Source organism: Capricornis sumatraensis, chromosome 3, assembly GCF_032405125.1.
Source record: "Capricornis sumatraensis isolate serow.1 chromosome 3, serow.2, whole genome shotgun sequence".
NCBI classification, from domain to species: domain Eukaryota; kingdom Metazoa; phylum Chordata; class Mammalia; order Artiodactyla; family Bovidae; genus Capricornis; species Capricornis sumatraensis.
The window spans coordinates 135,209,153-135,233,299 of NC_091071.1; the positions used below are offsets into that span (position 1 = coordinate 135,209,153).

At 41.1% G+C, this 24,147-nt stretch overlaps 1 protein-coding gene across 1 annotated transcript in view; it reads left to right on the forward strand.

Annotated features, from left to right (window-relative positions):
• KIAA2012 (KIAA2012 ortholog) overlaps positions 1 to 24,147 on the forward strand; it is a 130,285-nt gene that overhangs the window by 98,300 nt on the left and 7,838 nt on the right. Inside the window, exons 15-17 of the mRNA XM_068968703.1 lie at positions 13,267 to 13,357; positions 16,104 to 16,269; positions 22,064 to 22,178. Of these exons, the coding sequence (XP_068824804.1) occupies positions 13,267 to 13,357; positions 16,104 to 16,269; positions 22,064 to 22,178 (372 nt within the window). The remainder of the gene's footprint in view (positions 1 to 13,266; positions 13,358 to 16,103; positions 16,270 to 22,063; positions 22,179 to 24,147) is intronic.

A 24,147-nucleotide genomic window follows, 5' to 3' on the forward strand; every position in this document is an offset into this window, starting at 1 on the left:
GGAATACCTGACTTTGTTAAAGAGTAGTTTACATCACACTTGAATGGTAGAACTTCTGAAGCAGCCTCATTAGAGGCAAGACTAGGATAAGGACGGCCTCTATCACTGCTTCTCTTTCACCATCGTTCCAGTACAGTAGAGAAAGCAAAATAAGGGAAACAGAAGAGAATACAAAGGAGGAAATGACACTGTCATTATTCTCAGACAATAGTACTACTTAGGTAAAAAGTCTGAAGGCCTCTAAAGACAAGCTATTGAAAGACAAACAAAATTCAGCAAGATTACTAAACGTAGTTGTTCAGTCTTGTGTCTGACTCCTTGCAGCCCCGTGGCCTGCAGCACACCAAGCCTCCCTGCCCTTCAATATCTCTCTGAGTTTGCTCAAACTTATGTCCAGTGAGCCGATGATGCCATCCAATCATCTCATCCTCTGTCACCCCCTTCTCCTCCTGCCCTCAATCTTTCCCTAACTATAGATCAATATTAAAAAATCAATTGTGGAAAAGATTAGTGTTTGCAAAATAAAGTACAATTTATAATGCAATTTTAAAATAATTCTTATTATAAAAAAACTCAAACATGCACAAAGATGGACAAGACAATGAGTCTCACGTACCCATCTTCTGGCCAATACTGTTCACCCATATTCCCAATCCCTTCTTCCCTTCCATAGTATTTGAAACCAGTTCCAGGCTCATACCCTTTTACTCATATACATGTGAGTACATATCTCTAAAAGACAAGAAAAGACTCTTTTGACATAACCATAATACCACTGTTGTATCTAAAAATTAGAACTATTCTTTAATATAATTGGATATCCGATCAATTTTTTCAACATCCTAATTGTCTCAAAATTATTATAATTGTTTTTTATTTTGTTTGTGGTTGGTTAATATGACTTTTTTTGGTTGACATATGGCTTTATCGGTTTTCCTCATTTATTTTTCTCCTCCCTCATTTAGTTTATTTTTAGGAAATTGGGTCACTTGCCCTATAGAGTTTCCCACAATCTAGACTTTGCTGATTGTGTTCTCATGGCACAGTTTTCCATGCTTCTCTGTCTTCTGTATTTTCTATAAATTAGTACTTAGCTCTAGAGACTTGATCAGAGTCAAGTTTGGTTTTTCCATTTGACAAGACGACTTTACGGAGGAGGGCACTGTGTTCTTGTTCTTCCCTGGGGAGGCATGGTGTTTACTGGTCTCTTCATGATGCTAGCAGCTGCAGATCCCTTAATTCATTAGAGATTATGAAATAGTAATATTGAAATCCTATCATACTTTCTTCTTTTATTACTTGGGAAACTCCTGCCAGAATTTTTTTTCCTTCTACTGTTTAGTTGTCTAGTGGTATCGATTATATAGGAAGGCAGAATAAATGTAATTTTAAGACATATATAGTATGTATGTATTTTATATTAATATACATATATAATAATTATTATAATATAAAATATTTTATATATCCTATGTATATAAAATATACACATATATATATCCTAGCAATAAATCAATAAATCTAAAAAAAGTATTAGACTTTCATGAAGAAATTATAAATTTTATTAAATTAACTAAAAATAGGCCTGAATAAATATAATATTCTGTATAATGCTACATATAATATTCATAGATTTGAAGACAGTTCTCCCTAAATGTATCTATTAATTCAATGGAACTCCATTTTTAAAAATCCCCAATAGGGTTTTTGGTGGAAGCTGATCCCAAAATTCATAAAGAAGGGCCAAAAATAGCCAATACAATTTTGAAGAAAAGCAAAGAGGAAGAGTTTTCCTAGTCAAATATCAAAAATTACTTTAAGGTTGTATGATGTTGACTTAGGGACAGACAGAATAAAAAACCTAGAAATAAATGCACCCCTATATATTGGAGAAGGAAATGGCAGCCCACTCCACTGTTCTTGCCTGGAGAATCCCAGGGACGGGGGAGCCTGGTGGGCTGCCGTCTCTGGGGTCGCACAGAGTTGGACACGACTGAAGTGACTTAGCAGCAGCAGCAGCATATAGAAATGATATGTGGAAAAGTATTATAAAACAGTAGGGAAAGCACAAACTATTATTCACTATATAATTTTGAGATAACTGGTTATCCAATTTTTAATCCTTACTTCACAAAGTATCAGATATATTCAGGATCTAAGTGTGAAAAGCAAAATTCTTAAGCCTTTAGAAGAAAATATGCAAGAATATATTTATGAATTCAAGAAGGGAAAATTTTCTTACACATGACTCAAAATACAAACCAAAAAAAAATTATTGACAAGCCCAATTATATTAGAATTAAAGTTTTTGACATGTTACAGTTGAAAAAAGAAATACAGAAGACAATTTCTGTAGTGCATTTAACCAACAAAGTATTAGCACCCCAAATGCACCAAAAACTGCTACTAATAAAGAATGAAAAAGACAATGAGCTCAAATGAAAAATGGGTTGTTGTGGGTTTTTTGTTTGTTTGTTTATTGTTTTCTTTAGGGGGGAACCTAAATAAATAACCATTTATTTATTAGTCAAGCTTGCTAATCAGGAAAATTCAAATTAAAACAAAAATCTGATTTCATATAAATCAGATTAGCAAAAAAATTTTAAGTCTCTAAACACTCATTATTTATAAAGGTATGGAGTTTTAGAAACTCAGAGCAATTTGGAAATACCCAATAATACCCAATAAATTAAATGGATGGACAGAGGATGAGATGGTTGGATGGCATCACCAACTCGATGGACATGAGTTTGAGCAAGCTCCAGGAGTTGGTGATGGACAGGGAAGCCTGGTGTGCTTCAGTCCATGGGGTCACAGAGTCAGACACAACTGAGCAACTGAACTGAACTGAATAAATTGAAGATGCATGTACTCTGCAACCCAGCAAGTCCATTCCTAGATATACCTTAGAGAAACTCACATGTAAACAGTTACTCACTCAAGAAGGTACCTTGCAGCATTGTTTGTAATCACCAAAAAAAAACACCTGGAAATAAAATGGCCATCAACACCAAAATGGATAAATAAATTGTGGTAGGTTTATACAATGGAATGGGCTTCTGTGTGGCTCAGATAGTAAAGAATCTGCCTGCAATGCAGGAGACCGAGCTTCTGTCCCTGGGTCAGAAAGATCCCTTGGAAAAGGGAATGGCAACCCACACCAGTATTCTTGCCTGAAAAATTCCATGGACAGAGGAGCCCGGGTCACAAAGAGTTGGACACAACTGAGCAAGTAACACCACACAATGGAATAGGGCTTCCAAGGTGACACTAATGATAAAGAACCCACCTACCAATGCAGGAGACATAAGAGACATGGGTTTAATTCCTGGGTTGGGAAAATCCCCTGGAGAAGAACATGGCAACCACTCCAGTAATCTTGCCTGGAGAATCCCATGGGCAGAGGAGCCTGGTGGGCTAGAGTCCACAAGGTCACACAGAATCAGACACAACTGAAGTGACTTAGCACGCACATATACAATGGAATAAGGTACAGCAGCTTAAAATAAATGAATGGAAACTACGTGTATTAACAGGGATTAATCTCAAAAACATGGACTTCTCAGGTAGCTCAGAAGTACAGAATCCACCTGCCAAGCAGAAGACACGGCTTCAATCCCTGGGTTGGGAAGATCTCCTGGAGGAGGGCATGGCAACCCACTCCAGTATTCTTGCCTGGGAAATTCCATGGACAGCGGAGCCTGGCAGGCTACAGCCCATGGGGTCACAAAACAGTAGAACATGACTGAGTGACTAAACAACAATAACAATCTCAAAGACAAAATGATAAGCAAAATAAAGCAGGTTTCATAAGTGATATAATACTATTGATACAAAGTTTTAATATGCAAAATAACATCATCTGTTGTTTATAGGTGCATTTATATGTGGTAAAGATATAAAAATAAACATAAGGACCGTGTCAATCAGTCCCCTGGTCTCACTTGCAGTCAATAAAACAGTACTATCCAGGGTAGCTCTGCTGCTGCTGCTGCTAAGTCACTTCATCATGTCCGACTCTGTGCAACCCCATAGATGGCAGCCCACCAGACTCCCCCATCCCTGGGATTCTCCAGGCAAAAACACTGGAGTGGGTTCAGTGTAGCTCTCAGTTCAGTTCAGTTCAGTCGCTCAGCCGTATCCGACTCTTCGCGACACCATGAATCGCAGCACGTCAGGCCTCCATGTCCACACCAACTCTCAGAGTTTACCCAAACTCACCGAGACAGTAATGCCATCCAGCCATCTCATCTTCTGTCCCCTTTTCCTCCTGCCCCCAATCCCTCCCAGCATCAGGGTCTTTTCCAATGAGTCAAGTCTTCGCATGAGGTGGCCAAAGTATTGGAGTTTCAGCTTCAGCATCAGTCCTTCCAATGAATACCCAGGACTGACCTCCTATAGGATGGACTAGTTGGATCTCCTTGCGGTCCAAGGGACTCTCAAGAGTCTTCTCTAACACCACAGTTCAAAAGCATCAATTCTTCAGCGCTCAGCTTTCTTCACAGTCCAACTCTCACATCCATACATGACCACTGGAAAAACCATAGCCTTGACTAGACAAACCTTTGTTGGCAAAGTAATATCTCTGCTTTTTAATATACTATCTAGGTTGGTCATAACTTTCCTTCCAAAGAGTAAGCATCTTTTAATTTCATGGCTGCAATCATCATCTGCAGTGATTTTGGAGCCCCAAAAAATAAGTCTGACACTGTTTCCACTGTTTTCCCATCTATTTCCCATGAAGTAATGGGACCAGATGCCATGATCTTCGTTTTCTGAATGTTGAGTTTTACGCCAACTTTTTCACTCTCCTCTTTCACTTTCATCAAGAGGCCTTTTAGTTCCTCTTCACTTTCTGCCTTAAGAGTGGTATTATCTGCATATCTGAGGTTATTGATATTTCTCCCGGCAATCTTGATTCCAGCTTGTGCTTCTTCCAGCCCAGCGTTTCTCATGATGTACTCTGCATAGAAGTTAAATAAGCAGGGTGAAAATATACAGCCTTGACGCACTCCTTTTCCTATTTGGAACCAGTCTGCTGTTCCATGTCCAGTTTTAACTGTTGCTTCCTGATGTGCATATAGGTTTCTCAAGAGGCAGGTCAGGTGGTCTGGTATTCCCATCTCTTTCAGAATTTTCCACAGTTTATTGTGAGCCACACAGTCAAAGGCTTTGGCCTAGTCAATAAAGCAGAAATAGATGTTTTTCTGGAATTCTCTTCCTTTCTCCATGATCCAGTGGCTGTTGGCAATTTGATCTCTGGTTCCTCTGCCTTTTCTAAAACCAGCTTGAACATCTGGAAGTTCACGGTTCACATATTGCTGAAGCCTGGCTTGGAGAATTTTGAGCATTACTTTACTTGCGTGTGAGATGAGTGCAATCGTACGGTAGTTTGAGCATTCTTTGGCATTGCCTTTCTTTGGGATTGGAATGAAAACTGACCTTTTCCAGTCCTGTGGCCACTGCTGAGTTTTCCAAATCGGCTGGCATATTGAGTGCAGCACTTTCACAGCATCATCTTTCAGGATTTGAAATAGCTCAACTGGAATTCCATCACCTCCACTACCTTTATTCGTAGTGATGCTTTCTAAGGCCCACTTGACTTCACATTCCAGGATGTCTGGCTCTAGGTGAGTGATCACACCATTGTGATTATCTGGGTTGTGAAGATCTTTTTTGTACAGTTCTTCTGTGTATTCTTGCCATCTCTTCTTAATATCTTCTGCTTCTGTTAGGTCCCTACCATTTCTGTCCTTTATTTAGCCATCTTTGCATGAAATGTTTCCTTAGTATCTCTAATTTTCTTGAAGAGATCTCTAGTCTTTCCCATTCTGTTCTTTTAATCTATTTCTTTGCACTGATCGCTGATGAAGGCTTTCTTATCTCTCCTTGCTATTCTTTGGAACTCTGCATTCAGATGCTGATATCTTTCCTTTCCTCCATTGCCTTTTGCTTCCCTTCTTTTCACAGCTATTTGTAAGGCCTCCCCAGACAGCCATTTTGCTTTTTTGCATTTCTTTTCCATGGGGATGGTATTGATCCCTGTCTCCTGTACAATGTCACGAACCTCCATCCATAGTTCATCAGGCACTCTATCTATCAGATCTAGCCCCTTAAATCTATTTCTCACTTCCACTGTGTAGCCATGAGGGATTTGATTTAGGTCATACCTGAATGGTCTAGTGCTTTCCCCTACTTTCTTCAATTTAAGTCTGAATTTGGCAATAAGGAGTTCATGATCTGGGCCACAGTCAGCTCCCGGTCTTGTTTTTGCTGACTCTATAGAGCTTCTCCATCTTTGGCTGCAAAGAATATAATCAATCTGATTTTGGTGTTGACCATCTGGTGATGTCCATGTGTAGAGTCTTCTCTTGTGTTGTTGGAAGAGGGTGTTTGCTATGACCAACGCGTTCTCTTGGCAAAACTCTATTAGCCTTTGCCTTGCTTCATTCTGCATTCCAAGGCCCAATTTGCCTGTTACTCCAGGTGTTTCTTCACTTCCTACTTTTGTATTCCAGTCCCCTATATTGAAAAGGACATCTTTTTTGGTTGTTAGTTCTAAAAGGCCTTGTAGGTCTTCATAGTACCGTTCAACTTCAGCTTCTTCAGCGTTACTGGTTGGGGCATAGCCTTGGATTACCGTGATATTGACTGGTTTGCCTTGGAAACGAACAGAGATCATTCTGTCGTTTTTGAGATTGCATCCAAGTACTGCATTTCGGGCTCTTTTGTTGACCATGATGGCTACTCCATTTCTTCTGAGGGATTCCTGCCCACAGTAGTAGATATAAGGGTCGTCTGAGTTAAATTCACCCATTCCAGTCCATTTTAGTTCGCTGATTCCTAGAATGTTGATGTTCACTCTTGCCATCTCCTGTTTGACCACTTCCAGTTTGCCTTGATTCATGGACCTGACATTCCAGGTTCCTATGCAATATTGCTCTTACAGCATCGGACCTTGCTTCTATCACCAGTCACATCCACAACTGGGTATTGTTTTTGCTTTGGCTCCATCCCTTCATTCTTTCTGGAGTTATTTCTCTACTGATCTCCAGTAGCATATTGGGCACCTACTGACCTGGGGAGTTCCTCTTTCAGTATCCTATCATTTTGCCTTTTCATACTGTTCACGGGGTTCTCAAGGCAAGAATACTGAAGGGGTTTGCCATTCCCTTCTCCAGGGGACCACATTCTGTCAGACCTCTCCACCATGATCCGTCCGTCTTGGGTGGCCCCACATGGCATGGCTTAGTTTCATTGAGTTAGACAAGGCTGTGGTCCATGTGATCAGACTGACTAGTTCTCTGTGATTATGGTTTCAGTGTGTCTGCCCTCTGATGCTGTCTCGCAGCACATACCATCTTACTTGGTTTTCTCTTACCTTGGACGTGGGGTATCTCTTCATGGCTGCTCCAGCAAAGCGCAGCTGCTGCTCCTTACCTTGGACAAGTGCCCCTCCTGACCTTGAACGTGGAGTAGCTCCTGTCGGCCCTCCTGCGCCGGCACCGCCGCCGCTCCTTGGACGTGGGTTAGCTCCTCTCGGCCGCCGCCCCTTCCTCGGATTTGGGGTAGCTCCTCTCGGCCACTCCTGCGCCATCGCAGCCTGGTAGCTCTACTGGTTGTTAGAATCTGGAAGTTGTGTTAGTGTGTGCAATCGGTGTGTCCAACTCTTTGCCACCCCATGGACTGGGTCCCGCCAGGCTCCTCTGTCCATGGGATTCTCTAGGCAGGAATACCGGAGTGGGTTGCCATTTCGTCCTCCAGGGGATCTTCCCAACCCGGGGATCGAACCCACGTCTCCTATGACTCCTGCACTGGCAGGCAGGCTCTTTACCACTGAGCCACCTGGGAGAGACCTGTGTAGGAGAGGAAAAACTTTTCTTCTACTGTCTTTGAGGCCCTCGCTGGGCCTGAAAAATTAAAATGACAAAGACAGACTAATAAGAGAAAAGCACACAAATTTATTTGATACAAGCTTTATGTCACAAGGGAGGTTTTATTAAGAAATAAGGAACCGAAGAAGTGGTTAAGCCTGAGTATGTTTTTAAGTAGGTTTGACGAAGAGTGGAAAGTTGTGGGAAAATGTGATAGGAGAAAAGGGTAAGTACAAAGGGTAATCAAGTGGAGGAAAGAGAGCAAGGCTTGTTTGTCTGCTTTCCTCTCAGAGTCCCTCTGTCTTCAGAGATAAGGGTGCTCCCTTCCTCCAGATATTGAGTTGGCCAAAAAGTTTGAGTTTTTCCATAACATCTTACAGAAAAACCCAAACAAACTTTTCGGCCAACCAATAGAACCTACCTCTTACATGAGTAGTAGGTCTGATAATTTGCACTCCCCTTTCTCAGATTCCTTCCGCTTAAAGTAGTCAATATGCCAAGGTGCAGTGTTTAGGGGGTAGCATATTCTGAACTCAGTTGATAAATACCAAATTTAAGGGCTTCCATGGTGGTTTAGTGGTGAAGAATCTGCCTATATTGCAGGAGATGGGGGTTCAATCCCCAGATTGGGAAGACTCCCTGGAGAAGGAAATGGCAACTGACTCCAGTATTCCTGCCAGGATAATCCCACGGACAGAGGAGCCTGGCGGACTATAGTCTATGGGGTCACAAAGAGTTGGACATGACTTAGTGACTCCCCTCTGGGGAGAGAGTGAGAGAAATAGGATTTTATGTGATACAATGAAGTCTTAGGTGATATCTGAATTGTTTTATCTCTTCAGAAAAAATGTGCATCAAATATGGCAAAATGCTAAGATTTCACAAAGGTAGGTGGGAAGTACATGGGTAATCATTATACAGCAGTTTTTCTATGCTCTGCTGTTCTAGCTTTTTTAAAAAACAGTTAAAATTGTACGTTATTAGTCAAAGTGCTGACTTGGTTTATTCCAATACTTCCTAAAGATAAGGTAGTTTTACTAGAGAAGCAAAACAAAACACCCTTCTATGGTCCACACCCCAGTGACAGGATATCAATTCCAATCAAAACCGTGAAATCACACCAGTTGTAAACCCTCAGCTTTTGGTCAATACCAAAGCGCCCTCTGCTGGTCATGTAGTGCTTTGTCCCAAATTTCAAAACTGGTGAAGAGCAGTGAAATACGTTCCATGAGACAGATTTTACTGAGCCGGCAAGTTAGGGAAAGAAACCCTCACAGAATTCCTCTTAATCACAAAAATACTTAAATCAGTTCCCACTCTCTATTAATATTTACATGTTATCCAAGACCAAATAAATTCCGGGTACCAAGCCAATCAACCTTTCCAGCTTCCTCAACAACCTCATACATTGACAATTTTGTCCCCACTCCAAAGTCTGGAGGTTGATGTATGAGACAGTAGATGCCATCCTTAACATTTGGCAATAGCAGAAAGGAACCCAAGTGCCTCTGCATGGCAGTGCGGACACCACTGAACACTGAAAAATGAGTAAATTATTACTACTATTAAGGGAATAATGCTGGTGGGATAACAGGTACATTTTTTCTTTTCAAATCTTTTTTTGAAGTTACCAGTTCAGTTGCTCAGTTGTGTCCGACTCTTTGCAGCCCCATGGACTGCTGCACACCAAGCTTCCCTGTCCATCACCAACTTTTGGAGCTTACTCAAACTCATATCCATTGAGTCTGTGATGCCATCCAACCATCTTATCCTCTGCCGTCCCCTTTTCCTCTTGCCTTCAATCTTTCCCAGCATAAGCGTCTTTTCCAATAAGTCAGCTCTTCTTATCTTATCAAGTAGCCAAACTATTGGAGTTTCAGCTTCAGCATCAGTCCTTCCAATGAATATTCAGGACTGATTTCCTTTAGGATGGACTGATTGGATCTCCTTGCAGTCTGAGGGACTCTCAAGAGTCTTTTCCAACACCACAATTCAAAAGCATCAATTCTTCAGCGCTCAGCTTTGTTTATGGTCCAACTCTCACATTCATACACGACTACTGAAAAAACCATAGCTTTGACTACATGGACCTTTGTCGGCAAAGTAATAACGTCTCTGCTTTTTAATATGCTGTCTATGTTGATATAGCTTTTCTTCCAAGGAGCAAGGAACTTCTAATCTAATGGCTGCAGTCACCATCTGCAGTGATTTTGGAGCCCAAAACAACAAAGTCTCTCACTGTTTCCATTGTTTCCCCACCTATTTGCCATGAAGTGATGGGACCAGATGCCATGATCTTAGTTTTCTGAATGTTGAGTTTTAAACCAACTTTTTCACTCTCCTCTTTCACTTTCATCAAGAGGTTCTTTGAAGTTATGATATCTTTAAATAAACAAAATTGAGGAAAAATCAATTAATTCGTGCAAGAATCTACTGCTCAAAGAGAGAGGGGATTGAATAGTAGAGTCTTCCTTTCAAAAAGTTTTTTTTTTAACTTTTTAAATTATTTCATTTTTCTTTGTTTTACTTTGTGCTAGTATCCATCTTCCCCACTAAAATTTAAGCTTCCTGAGACCAGGGTGTGTATCCATCCTACTCACCACTATATTCCCAGCACCTAATATAATGACCATCATGTAGCAGGTATTTAATAAACATGGGATAAATGAAGGGATGGATGATCATTTCTTTGGCATGTAAATTGGTACAAATTTTCTGGGAAGAAATTCAGCAATAGACATTTTACCCAAAAGCCTGTACACTCTTCAATAGTAATAGATGTGGACAAAGAATTAAGTCCTTTGGTAAACAGAAACATTCCTGATAAGCATATGCTATATAAAGTACATTTTAGTTATAAAAATTCAAAACAACTTGAATTTTAAAAGCTACATGTTTGGTTAAGTCAATTAAGGTATCCATAGGATGACATGCCATACTGTTATTAAAATCATTTTTAGAATATTTAATGATATGGGAGATTCTAATAACATAAAAGTTGATTTGAATTATATGTATCATTTCATTAACTTATTAAAATATGAGTGTATATTTACTATATATGCATGAAAGTATATACACCAAAATATTTGCTGTAGTTGTATGTAAGTAGAGGGATCATGAGTCAAGGTTTTTTGGGGTTTTGGGGGTCTTGTTGTTGTAGTGGTGGGGTCTTTTTTTTTTTTTTGATTCTTGTTTTTAGCAGGTGCCAGCACTGTTTTAAACACTTTATTTGTATTAATATATCTTCAGTTTAGTTCAGTTCAGTCGCTCAGTCGTGTCCAACTCTTTGCGACCCCATGAACTGCAGCACGCCAGGCCTCCCTGTCCATCACCACCTCCCAGAGTTCACCCAAACTCATGTCCATCGAGTCGGTGATGCCATCCAGCCATCTCCTCCTCTGTCATCCCCTTCTCCTCCTGTCCCCAATCCCTCCCAGCATCAGAGTCTTTTCCAATGAGTCAGCTCTTCGCATGAGGTGGCCATAAAACTTAACTTTGTTAAGCTTTTTAAACAGCCTTATAATAAATTATACCTATTTAAATTGTACAATTAGATAAATTATCTTTAAGTGTTAAATATTGCTATTTTTCTATAAAGATTTTAATGCAATCAACTTCACTTTTCCTTAGATTTTAATCATATATAATTATTTAGTAGAATATAAAATTATTCAACCATCAGTTTTCTTCTATAGAAACATTAAATATTGCTATGATTTGAAGGGGCAGCTTCTAGTTTTCTGGAGATATAATTGACATATAACATTGTAATTAGTTTAAGAGGTACCACATAATGATGTGATATATATTGCAAAATGGTTACCACAGTTAACATCAGCCAGCACACATAGTTACTTTTTTTCCTTGTGATGAGAACTCCAGGTCTACTAGGTAAGTTCTGATACATGTCTGTACTCATGAAACTCACCACAGTCAAGACAAAACATTTCATCTTTTCCAAACGATTCTTCTGCCTCTAGTCTAACACCAGTCTCTCTCATTTCCAAACCAATCTGCTTTCTGTCACTATAGACTGGTTTTCACTTTCTAGAATTTATATAAATGGAAGCATACCATATATACCATTCTTTGGTTGCTTTCACTCCACATAATTCTTTTGAGATTCATCCATATTGCTGAGTGTATCAATATTTCCTTTCTATTTGCTACTGAGTAGTATTGCATTGTATGTATATACTAGCATTTTATCCATTCACCTGTTGATGGGTATGTCGGTTGTTACAAGTTTTTGACTATTGCAAATAAAGTTGCTATGACCATTTGTGTATAAGTACTTATGTGGACATATGCTTTCATCCTTTTTGAGTAAAATACCTAGGAGTATAATGGTTGGATGATATGGTATATTTAATATTTAATTTTTCAAGAAACGGTCAAACTGTTTTCCTAAGTGATTGTACCATTTTACATTCTAACCAACAGTAAATTTGCATTCTGGTTCCGTTGGATCTTTGTTAATTCTCAGTATAGTCAGTCTTTTTAGTCATTGTAATAATTACGTGTTGATGGGGAGGGTTCTTATTTATACTTGTGTTTTCCTATATTCTTCAATGAAATATATCTTTCATAATTAAAAATTGTTTAAAGTAACTAAAATTAAAAGTATCCTAGTCTAATATGAAGTCAGTCTGGAGACTCTTTTCATTCTAAAAACTACCCAGTATGGTCTTCAGAGAACCCAGCAATAGCTGTGTAGCCTGCATAAACCTTCCTCAAAATATAAGAATTTTTAATCAATTTTCTTTTCAAGGTTATAACAATGCTGGGGTTTTAAGAAAAAATTTAAACACCCATAAACCCCTTTAACGTATTATTTCCTCTTTCTGTTTTCTCTTCCAGCTCTTATCCATCTACACACATATTTTATAGAGCTTTAACACACAATTCTATAGTCTACTATTTTTTTACTTGTCGTTATATCATATTTTCCATACTGCTGATTTATCTTTTCAACCATAATTTTAAATGTCAAAATAATGCATTGCAAATTTCCCATTGTTTGGCTGTTTCTAATTTTTTATTATTGATGATGTTGTAATGAACAACTTTGTACAAAAAGCTTGTTTCTTCTTTTAAATTATTTCCTTATGATAATGCCCAGGAGTGAGATTCCTGGTCAAAGACAAGAACGTTTTTCTAGATCTTGGTATGTACTGTCATATCGCTTTCCCAATGAGGCTTACTGATTTTAATATCACTTGCCATGTGTCAGCTCTAGTTTCTGCAGTATTTGTGAATTTCCTAGGTATAACATACCCTATTGTTCTCATTGGCATGCTGTTGACTGCTCACCAGGTAGATGTATTCTCGTGTCTGGGATCACAGCCTGCTGTCCTTTGCTGATTCAGGATGCTCTTTGTCTTTGCAGACCCAGTGCCGAGGAATATGACCCTTGACCCTCTTTGTGCTTCCCTGGCTGAGCACATGCAGACCCCTGAGGCAGATACTGTCCAAAAGGCGTAAGTATTCAAAGCCGTCCTAACATGGACTTCTCAACTTTTGGTTTTCTTTGCTTTTAATGAACTTCATTTCTGTTTTTTCCTAAGCGACATGAAGATTCTCAGCTAACCAACCACAGGCTCTGGCAGCCAGAATCAAATTACTGGCTAAGAAACAAAGATTTGGGGGAAAGATTATATCGTGATGTGTTTCCTACTTTTAAACCTGTTCTTTGGCTGGGTGGGTGAGAAGCAAAGTTGAACTCTAAACCGTGTGGAAGCTGCTTTCTCCATTTCTCCACGTCTGAGCTCTGCAGCCATGCCCAGAAGGCATGGGCAACCCAACCTTGGTTTCTCCTCTCAGCATTCACCCAGCCCTGGGTGAAATCAATAATACTATTAATACTAATAAATTGCTAACATGTATTAAGTGCTTCCTACGTGCTGACTATGTGCTAACTATGAGCTCCTCAGCCAGCAGCTCAGCCAGTCAGGCTTAGTCACTTGACCTAAGCCTTGTTTGGCAGTAGCAGCTGGAACGACAGCCTCTTGTGACCTCCCATGAGCCTCAGTGATATGCGAATCTGCCCTCACCTGCCTTGTGGTATAAGGATTCCCTCCTGGGTCAAAAAAAGGCTGGGTGTTCCCTAGGAATAAAGAAGGATGAGCACTTGGGTGGTGAGGCAGCTATCTGAAGAATTCCACTTTTTAACTTTTGTATTTCATCTTCTCCAAAATGGATTTAAACTGCTTATAATAACACACCACCCCAGCCTACCCACACACACACAAAAAGACTAGATAATAACCCCCCCAAATTTTTTTTAATCTGGAGGGAAAAAAAAAAAAGGACATCAACAATCTTCAATAAGTGACTAAAGTTCAGACTTTCAAAAAAAAGAGAAAATTGAAAACTTCAGACTTTCAGACTGAATGTGAATGCAAAAAAAGCCAAAAAGGAGCAACTCAGTCAGGTTTTGTGGTTTTCATTTGCAGCATGCTTATTCCTCAGGGGAAATAAAGGTTTTCCTACCACTAAATTCTAAAGGATACTTCTATGGGTTTTTATAGAGTGACACTGAATGATTTAAAGACTCATATATTTATAGGAAATTCCATTTACCTCATTCGACAAGTATTTCTCAAGTTTCTATAGTAAGGCTCTGTACTAGCCCAGCACAGTAAATATAATACTGATTTAGCTAAAAAATAAAACATTCAGGACCAGGCCTGACACAACAGTAGCTGCTGCTGCAGCTGTTACTGAATCCATGTGGCTCTGTCGTAGTGACATTTTTTACCTGGAGAACATAAGTCAGCTGCCCTCCAGGTACATGGTCTATGACAGTGGTTCTACACAGGATCATACTCAAACAGCAATGACCTTTGGTGGCTGAATTTGATCAAGAATAGAATTCAGAGGGTGTAAAAAGTAGATATATAGGTAGGTTCATGTTCTGATGACACTCTTTCTTAAAGGTCACTTTTTCTTCAACCAAGCCACTGATAAAGATGGTAAAGCGTCTGCTTACAACGCGGGAGACCTGGGTTCAATCCCTGGATCCGGAAGATCTCCTGGAGAAGGAAATGGCAACCCACTCCAGTATTCTTGCCTGGAAAATCCCATGGATGGAGGAACCTGGTAGGCTACAGTCCATGGGGTCACAAAGAGTCGGACACGACTGAGCAACATTTACTTTACTAAGCCACTGATAAAAGAAACTTGAGCCTGAGAGAACCCCAAAAGTGAAGGCTAAACTTTCTAATCTCCTTTATTCAGGATGTGTTGAGAAAAAGAGGGCTGATCAAGTGTGTCAAATGCCCACCACAGTCCAGTGCCTGGCAGAACACAGTTGTTCAATCAGTGTTTGTTCATTTTCCCTCTTCCTGTTCACTAGAGTTTTTCTTTTTCTTTTTAATTGAAGTATAGTTGATTTACGATGATGTTGAATAGTTTGCTTAGAAATGACCCGAGCTCATTCTGTCACTTTTGAGGTTGTACCCAAGTACTGCATTTTGAACTCATTTGTTGTCTATGAAGGCTATTTCTTCTAAGGCATTTTTGCCCATAGTAGTAGATATAATGGTCATCTGAATTAAATTCACCCATTCCCGTCCATTTTAGTTCACTGAGTCCTAAGATGTCGACGTTCAATCTTACCATCTGCTGCTTGACCACGTCCACTTTACCTTGATTCACAGACCTAACATTCCAGGTTCCTATGCAATATTGCTCTTTACAACACTGGACACATCCACAACTGAGGATTGTTTCTGCTTTGGCCCAGCCGCTTCATTCTTTCTGGAGCTATTCGTAATTGCCCTCTGCTATCCCCCATAGCATATTGGACACCTTCCAAACTGGAGGTCTTATCTTGGCGTCACATCTTTTGCGTTTTCACTGTTCGTGAGGTTCTCTAGACACGTATACTGGAGTGGGTTGCCGTTTCCTCCTCCTGTGGACCACGTTTTGTCAAAACCTCCACTCTGACCCCCGTCTTGGGTGGCCCTGCAAGGCATGGCTCACAGCTTCACGGGGTTATGCAAGCCCCTTCACCACAAGGCTGTGGTCCAGTTTCAGGTGAACAGCAAAGTGATTCAATTGTACATAGCTCTTTTTTTCTGCTTCTTTTCCGTCGTAGGCTGTAACAAGGTATCGTCTAGAGTTCCCTGTGCTATACAGCAAATTCTCTTGTTTATTTTACATATAGTGGTGTGTACACCAGAGTTTTTCTTTAGTTTGGTCCTGTTTTACTTTTTTTCACAGGGGCAAAGATTATAATGTACACCATCGGCACAGAGGACTTCCAGGACGTGGGCCTGACTCACCAGAAGGGCTGGATCCTATAGACACATCTTTTCTTCCAAGAGGAAAAGAAGGGAAGACTGAGCCAAGGCTGTTCAACCAGCAGACATCAAATGACGTCAGTAACGTGAGTGCAAACACCTCGGTACGTGCTTGGTCCAAAACCCCACCTGGAAGGTGCTCCCAGCAGGGTTGCCATGTCCAGTTGTGTAGACTGCTTACTAGACAAGGGCACCTGCAAAGGGGGCAGTGAGACCTCAAATCCACTCTGTGGTTCACTCACCATGCCCTGCATCCCAGTAATGGGTTGCATCTTTCTGAAGCATGGGGTACACTTTTCTAATTTCTACAAAGGTACTAGAAGGACGTTTAGTTTTCCTACACTTTCATATCACTTCTGGCATGAAATGTGTGAAGGGTTTTCCCACATCAACCAATTCTGCAGCTCTCTGGACACCAAGCAGGGGTCCTACAATTCTACTCTGACGCTGACTACCAGGAATTAGCACAGGCCCCACAGGTGAAGGGTTCAGTCCCACATGCCTGTTCCACTTCAGCCACCAAGTCCCAGGTTGTCACCTGTACTTCTGATCAAAAAGCTATACATAGGGGGTTCCTACAACCCATCCTCAGGTTCAGTAATTTGCTAGAACAGCTCAGGAAACATTTACTTACTACTACTGATTTATTACAAAAGATATTTTAAAGGATACAGTAAGTCCCCTACATACGAATGAGTTCGAGCGTGTTCGTAAGTTCAGTTTGTTCATTAAGTCCAACAAAGTTAGCCTAGGTACGCAGCTAATACAGTCAGCTATATAGTACTATACTGTAATAGGTTTGTAATACTTTTCACAGAAATAAAGTAAAGTGAAGTTGCTCAGTCATGTCCAACTCTTTGCGACCCCATGGACTGTAGCCTACTAGGCTCCTCAGTCCATGGAATTTTCCAGGCAAGAGTACTGGAGTGGGTTGCCATTTCCTTCTCCAGGAGATCTCCCCAACCCAGGGATCGAACCCAGGTCTCCCACACTGCAGGCAAATGCTTTACCATCTAACCCACTAGGGAAGCCCTTTCACACAAATAATACATAACAAATACAGAAACAAAACATTTTTAATCTTCCCTAAAATTGGCCTGCAGTCCTGGAGATGTGGGTTCGATCCCTGGATAGAAAAGATCCTCTGGAGAAGGGAATGACAACCCACTCCAGTATTCTTCCCTGGAGAATCCCAAGGACAGGGAGGAGCCAGGTGGGCTACAGTCTGTGGTGTCCCAAAGAGTCAGACACAACTGAGTGATTAACACTTGAAAAGTAGAGTAGTACAGTGCTGGCGTACAAGGGCTGGCATTGGGTGAACATCCTGGTCTTGCAGTAAAGATACTGTACTACTCTACCAAACTGTAAAGTACACCAAAGCACAACCACTTGTAGAGGATGCATGCATGTGACAATGTACACCAGACACGTGAACTAACTTATGTGATTGGACATGCAAAGGCATGTCCACATCTTTGGAAGTTCACAACTTGAAGGTTCATATGTAGGGGACTCACCGTCCAAGTGAACAGCGAGGAAGAGACACACAGGGCAAGGCCCTGACGGGTCCCAAACACAGGTGTTCCCGTCCCCCTGGAGTTTGGGATGTGCTACCCTCCTACCACACAGATGTGTTCACCAGCCCTGGAGCAGTCTGAACATGTTTGGTTAGAGCTTTTATAGGGATTTCGTTACATAAGCACGATTGATTAAGTCACTGGCAAATGGTGATTAATGCAACTTCTAACACTTCTCCCCTCCTCTAAGGTAGTGGGAGGGTTAGGGGCTGAAAGGTCCAACGTTCTGATCACGTGATTGTTTCTCCTGGCAACCAGTGCCCCTTTTTAGGGGCTTTCCAAAATAATGATATTAACATAATCTCAGGTGTTGTTGAAAGGGGCTTGTTAATGAATAACAAAAGACAATCCTTTCATGCTTATGCTCCAGAAGTTACAGGCATGTCTCTCATTTTATTGTGCTTCACTTTATTGGCTTCACAGATAATGTGATTTTACAGATTGAAAGCAAGCAAGTCTATCAGCACCATTTTTTCGAACAGCATTTGCTCATTTCATTGTCTGTGTCACATTTTGATAATTCTCAAAACATTTCAAGCTTTTTCATTATTATTGTATTTGTTTTGGTGATATGTGATCAGTTCAGTTCAGTCGTGTCCAACTCTTTGTGACCCCATGGACTGCATGCAGCACGCCAGGCTTCCCTGTCCATCATCAACTCTTGGAGCTTGCTCATACTCATGTTTATCGAGTCAGTGATGCCATCCAACTATTTCATCCTCTGTCGTCCCCTTCTCCTCCTGCCTTCAATCTTTCCCAGCATCAGGGTCTTTTCCAATGAGTCAGTTCTTTGCATCAGGTAAAAAAGTACTGGGGCTTCAGCTTCAGTATCAGTCCTTCCAATGAATATTCAGGACTGATTTCCTTTAGGATGGACTGGTTGGATCTCCTTGCAGTCCAAGGGACTCCCAAGAGTCTTCTCTAACACCACAGTTCAAAAGCATCAATCCTATGGCACTCAGCTTTCTTTATAGTCCAACTCTCACATCCATATATAACTACTGGAAAAACCATAGCTTTGACTAAACAGACCTTTGTTGGCAAAGCAGTGTCTCTGCTTTTCAATATGCTGTCTAGGTTGCTCATAGCTTTTCTTCCAAGGAACAAGTGTCTGTTAATTTCATGGCTGCAGTCACCATCTGCAGTGATTCTGGAGCCCAAAAAAATAAAGTCAGCCACCATCTCCACTGTTTCCCCATCTATTTGCCATGAAGTGATGGGATTGGATGCCATGATCTTAGTTTTCTGAATGTTGAGTTTTAAGCCAAATTTTTCACTCTCCTCTTTCACTTTCATCAAGAAATTCTTTAGTTCTTCTCTTTCTGCCATAAGGGTGGTGTCATCTGTGTATCTGAGGTTATTGATATTGATACTGAAGTGTGATCAGTGAGTGATATTTGATGTTACCATTGTAATTGTTTTGGGGTATCATGAACCATACCCATATGAGATGGTGAATCTAATCAATAAATGTGTGTGTTCTGACTGCTCTACCAACCAGCCGTTCCCTCTGTTCCTTTCCTCAAGCCTCTCCCCCACCCCCATTCCCTGAGACACGACAACACTGAAATCAGGCCAGTTGATAACCCTGCAGGGGCCTCTAGTTAAGTCGCTCAGTCGTGTCCAACTCTTTGCGACCCCATGGACTGTAACCCACCAGGCTCCTCCGTCCGTGGGATTTTCCAGGCAAGAATACTGGAGTGGGTTGCCATTTCCTTCTCCATGGGATCTTCCCAACCCAGGGATCGAACCCAGATCTCCCATATTAGAGGCGGACGCTTTAACCTCTGAGCCACCAGGGAAGCCCCTAGGGGCCTCTAAGTTTTCAAGTAAAAGGAAACGTCTCACATGTCACAACAGCCAACAACAACTCATGTTTCCCAATTTATATCAAAAGCTAGAAATGGTTAATGAGGAAGCCACGTGGAAAGCTGAGAGCAGCCAAAAAGCTTGGCCTCTTGCACCAAACGGTTAGCCAAGTTGTGACTGCAAAGGAAAAGTTCTTGAAGGAAATTTAAAGTGCTACTCCAGTGAACGCATGAATGGTAAGAAAACAAAATGGGCTTATTGCTGATATGGAGAAGGTTTAAGTGGTCTGGATGGAAGATCAAATCAACCACAACGTTCTCATACGCCAAAGCCTAATCCAGAGCAAGGTCTTAACTTTCTTCAAGTCTGTGAAGACTCAGAGAGGTGAAGAAGCTGGAAAAGAAGAATTTGAAGTGAGCAAATGTTGTTTCATAAGGTTTAAGGCATGAAGGTGAAGCAGCAAGTTATCTAGAAGCTCTAGCTAAGATAATTAATGAAGGTGGATACACTAAACAATAGATCTTCAATGTTGATGAACAGCCTTACATTGAAAGAAGATGCCATCTTGGACTTTCAGAGCTGGAGAGACGTCAATGCCTGGCATCAAATCTTCAGAGGACGGGCTGACATCATGTTAGGGGCTAATGCAGCTGGTGACTTGAAGTTGAAGCCCATGCTTACCATTCCAAAAATCCTAGGGCCCTTAAGATTTATGCTAAATCTATTCCACCTGTGTTCTGTATGTAGACCAACAAAGCCTGGATGACAGCTTATCTGTTAGCAACGTCTTTACTGAGTATTTTAAGCCCACTGTTGAGACCTACTGCTCAGAAAAAAAAAAGATCCATTTCAAAATATTACTTCTCGTTGACAATCAACTAGCCAGCCAAGAGCTCTAATGGAGATGGACAAGATTAGGGTTGTTTTCATGCCTTCTAACACAACATTGTGCAGCCCACATATCAAGGAGTCATTTTGACTTTCAATTCTTATTTTTTAACAAATACACTTCTTAAGACTATAGCTGCCACACTTGGTGATTCCTTGGATGGATCTGGGTAAAGTCGATTGAGAACCTTCTGAAAAGTATTCAGCATCCTAGATGCCATTAAGAACATTTGTGGGGAATTCTCTGGTTGTCCAGTGGCTAGGACTCAGCACTTTTACTGCTGCGGCCCAGGTTCAGTCCCTGGTAGGGGACCTAAGATCCCACATGCCTTGTGACACGGCAAATAAAGAAAAAAAGAGATTACGATTTGTTGAAGGCTCAGATGATAGTTAACAGTTTTTTTGCAATATAGCATTTTCAAATTCAGGTATGCACACTATTTTTTTAGACATAATGCTACTGCACACTTTAATAGACTACACAAGTAAACATAATTTTCATATGCCCTGGGAAACAAAATATTCATGTGACATGCTTTATTTCCAGTATTCACACTGTTGGGGTGGTCTACAACCAAACCCACACTATCTCTGAGGTATGTTTGTGCAAGGGTTTTAGGAGCTCTGTGTCAGAGGCTAGGTTCAAAGACCAAACATATATTTCTTATTTTGTCACAATATTACAGGTACTGAGGGGGTAGTCATGGCCTGACTGTGCCATCCCGTTAGGAAGAAACACTATATTGTCCCAATCCTTGGAGAAAGGTGAAAACTGACATAGCCATGGTCATATGCTTGAAGTTTCCCAAAAGCTAGCAAATGATGCAACAGGGAATAAAGCTGGCTTTGATTTAAACCAGTTAATCATTAATTGTGACAACAGCAATCTGTCAAAGGTGAAAACTGCTTCACTTTGATCCAGCTCTGTAGATGATGGTTTAGCATCAAAAAAGGGAGCAGGACTTCCCTGGTGATCCAGTGGTGAAGAATCCTCCTGCCAATGCAGGGGACATGGGTTGGATCCCAGTCCAGGAAGATCCCACATGTCACAGGGCAACTAAGCCTGAATACTGCAACTACCGAAGCCTGCACTCTGAAGCCCAGCTCTGCAATCAGAGGAGCCACCCACAAGGAGCCCGCTCTCTGCAACTAGAGAAACGCCTTTGCGGCAATGAAGACCCAGCACAGCCAAAAAGATATAACTAAATAAAATTATTCTTTTATAATTATTTAAAAAGGGGGGGCAGATCATCAAGTAAGTTCTATTTCTCTTTTCTTCTATGAAATTATACCTGAAATTATATCAAAGGGTGAATCTTAGGATCTCCCCTCCAGCTCCACACTCTCTGTCTCATCCATTTGCTTCATCTGGAACCCATATAAATTCCATTCTAAGCCATTCTGTCTTGTTCAACATAATCTCCCTTTTCTTCTGTTTTCTATTTCTGTTTGTTGGCAATTGGGATCTTAGTTCACTGACCAGGTATTGAAAGTGCTGAGTCCTAACCACTGGACTGCCAGGGAATTCCCAAAATAATCTTTTGATTTTTTTTTTCCCTTGCTGCCTACTTTAAAATGTTCCCTTTCCTTAATTTTTCCCCTTTAGGAGATGGAGTTGATTGAAAAAGCCAAGAGCAGGAAAAGGGCCAAGACAGATAAGTCCAAGGCACCCAAGAGGGAGAAAGAAGGAAAACTCCATGAGGAAGCAGAGGCTGCTGTTGGTAAGGGTCCACCCGGGAGAAGGCACCTAACGGGAGCTGGAAGGTGTTACGGAGAATCAGCATGGATCCTATGGGACAAACTGTCTGTGCTGAGTCTCCTTGACGACCACAGCTAAGATGGTGTTGAGGCCTTACTTCCTGTCAGTATCTTGGGAAACAGGGATAGAGGAAACTGGGGGAGCCTGGAAGCCTGTAATTAACAAGAAAGGAAATTACAATAATAATACCAACACCTACTAAATGAACTCGCATTGTATTAGTGATAGCTTACGGTGAACGGTGTCGGATTCTTGATCTCCAAAGAACACTTAGCTTCAGGACCAGGGACCAGGCTTGATCACTCAAAGAAACAAAGAAAGCTTCTGACATAGACATCAGAAGGGGGATGGAGAGTGCCCCACTCGCTAGTCTTAGGAAGGGAATTATATACTTTTTAAACTAGTTATTACAATAAATCAAACAAATTATCTCATGGTTGTAAAGATCTTACTAGACCCACTCCCATAGTATACATTTTAAGATAACAGGATTAGTCAGAAGGTTTTCAGGAAGGAGAAACATGTCCTCAAGCAGGATACATTATTGTTATATAGTCTTTACTAAGGAATGTAGAAAAAAAGTTGTCCTTTCCTCCTCCTTGAGAATTCCAGGCCCCTGTCTCCTCCTTGAGAGCCCCAGACCCCTTTCTCCTCCTCAGGGACCCCAGACTTCTTATCAACCTGCCTAGGAATTGACTCTCGCATTAGGAGTTCTGCATTTATGATGTCATGAAATCCCCACACATCCTTAATCACCATTATTATATCATGTGGAGAGGCTGACTGATTTGAGTAACATCTAACAGTAAAAAGTGGTGGACCCAAGGTCTGAACCTGCCATTTGATTCCAAATTCATGCCTTTCAAACCCTGCCTCTATGAATAATAAATAAGTCATAAGCTGAGAATTGGGCCATGAGAGCATTTGGGAAGGAGAAGTTTGCAGCATGCTCTGAATGGTTACCGGAGAAGGCAATGGCACCCCACTCCAGTACTCTTGCCTGGAAAATCCCATGGACGCAGGAGCCTGGTGGGCTGCAGTCCATGGGGTCGCTAAGAGTCGGACACGACTGAGCGACTTCACTTTCACTTTTCACTTTCATGCACTGGAGAAGGAAATGGCAACCCACTCCAGTGTTCTTGCCTGGAGAACCCCAAGGTTGGGGAAGCCTGGTGGGCTGCCGTCTATGGGGTCGCACAGAGTCAGACACGACTGAAGCAACTTAGCAGCAGCAGCAGCTGAATGGTTATTCCAGCTACCATTTTTCCTCTTGGTTCATTGTGTTGCACCTCACTAGGAATTCAGGTGCCTATGCTTCTGAGGACCTTCTTTCTTTTTAATTTTTATTGAAGTGTAATTGATTTACAATGTTGTGTTCTGAGGACTTTCTTTAACCTGAAACCTACACTCATTCTTTCCTGGCCATATAAAGACCCTCTAAACAAATCAAAGGCTGTAGCAAGAAATGACACTGGATAGCCAGACTCCTGGGACAGATTTTGTTTTAACTGAAGTGTAGTTGACTTACAATGTTGTACCAATCTCTGCTCTACAGCAAAGTGACCCATTTATACAATATAGACATTTTTAATATTCTTTTCCATTATGGTTTATCACAGGATATTGAATATAGTCCCCTGTGCTATACAGTAGGACTCTGTTGCTTATCCAGATCTATTTTTGAGGTCTGCTTTTTAAGGTCTTGCTGAGTTTACATTGCTGTAGCCTGTAACTTGGGTAGCATTGGCAGGACTGGAAAAAGAAATACTTGTGGCCCCCAGCAGTGAACTGAGAAAGAAGCCCTAGAGTATGGAAGACTCAAACTGTGCCAGGTTACAAAGTTGCAACCTCAAGCTAGACTCTTGAGGCATGATTTTCCAGCTGTGTCTATAGGTCTTCTTCCCTCCAGAGAGTCCTGTCCCCACCATAGG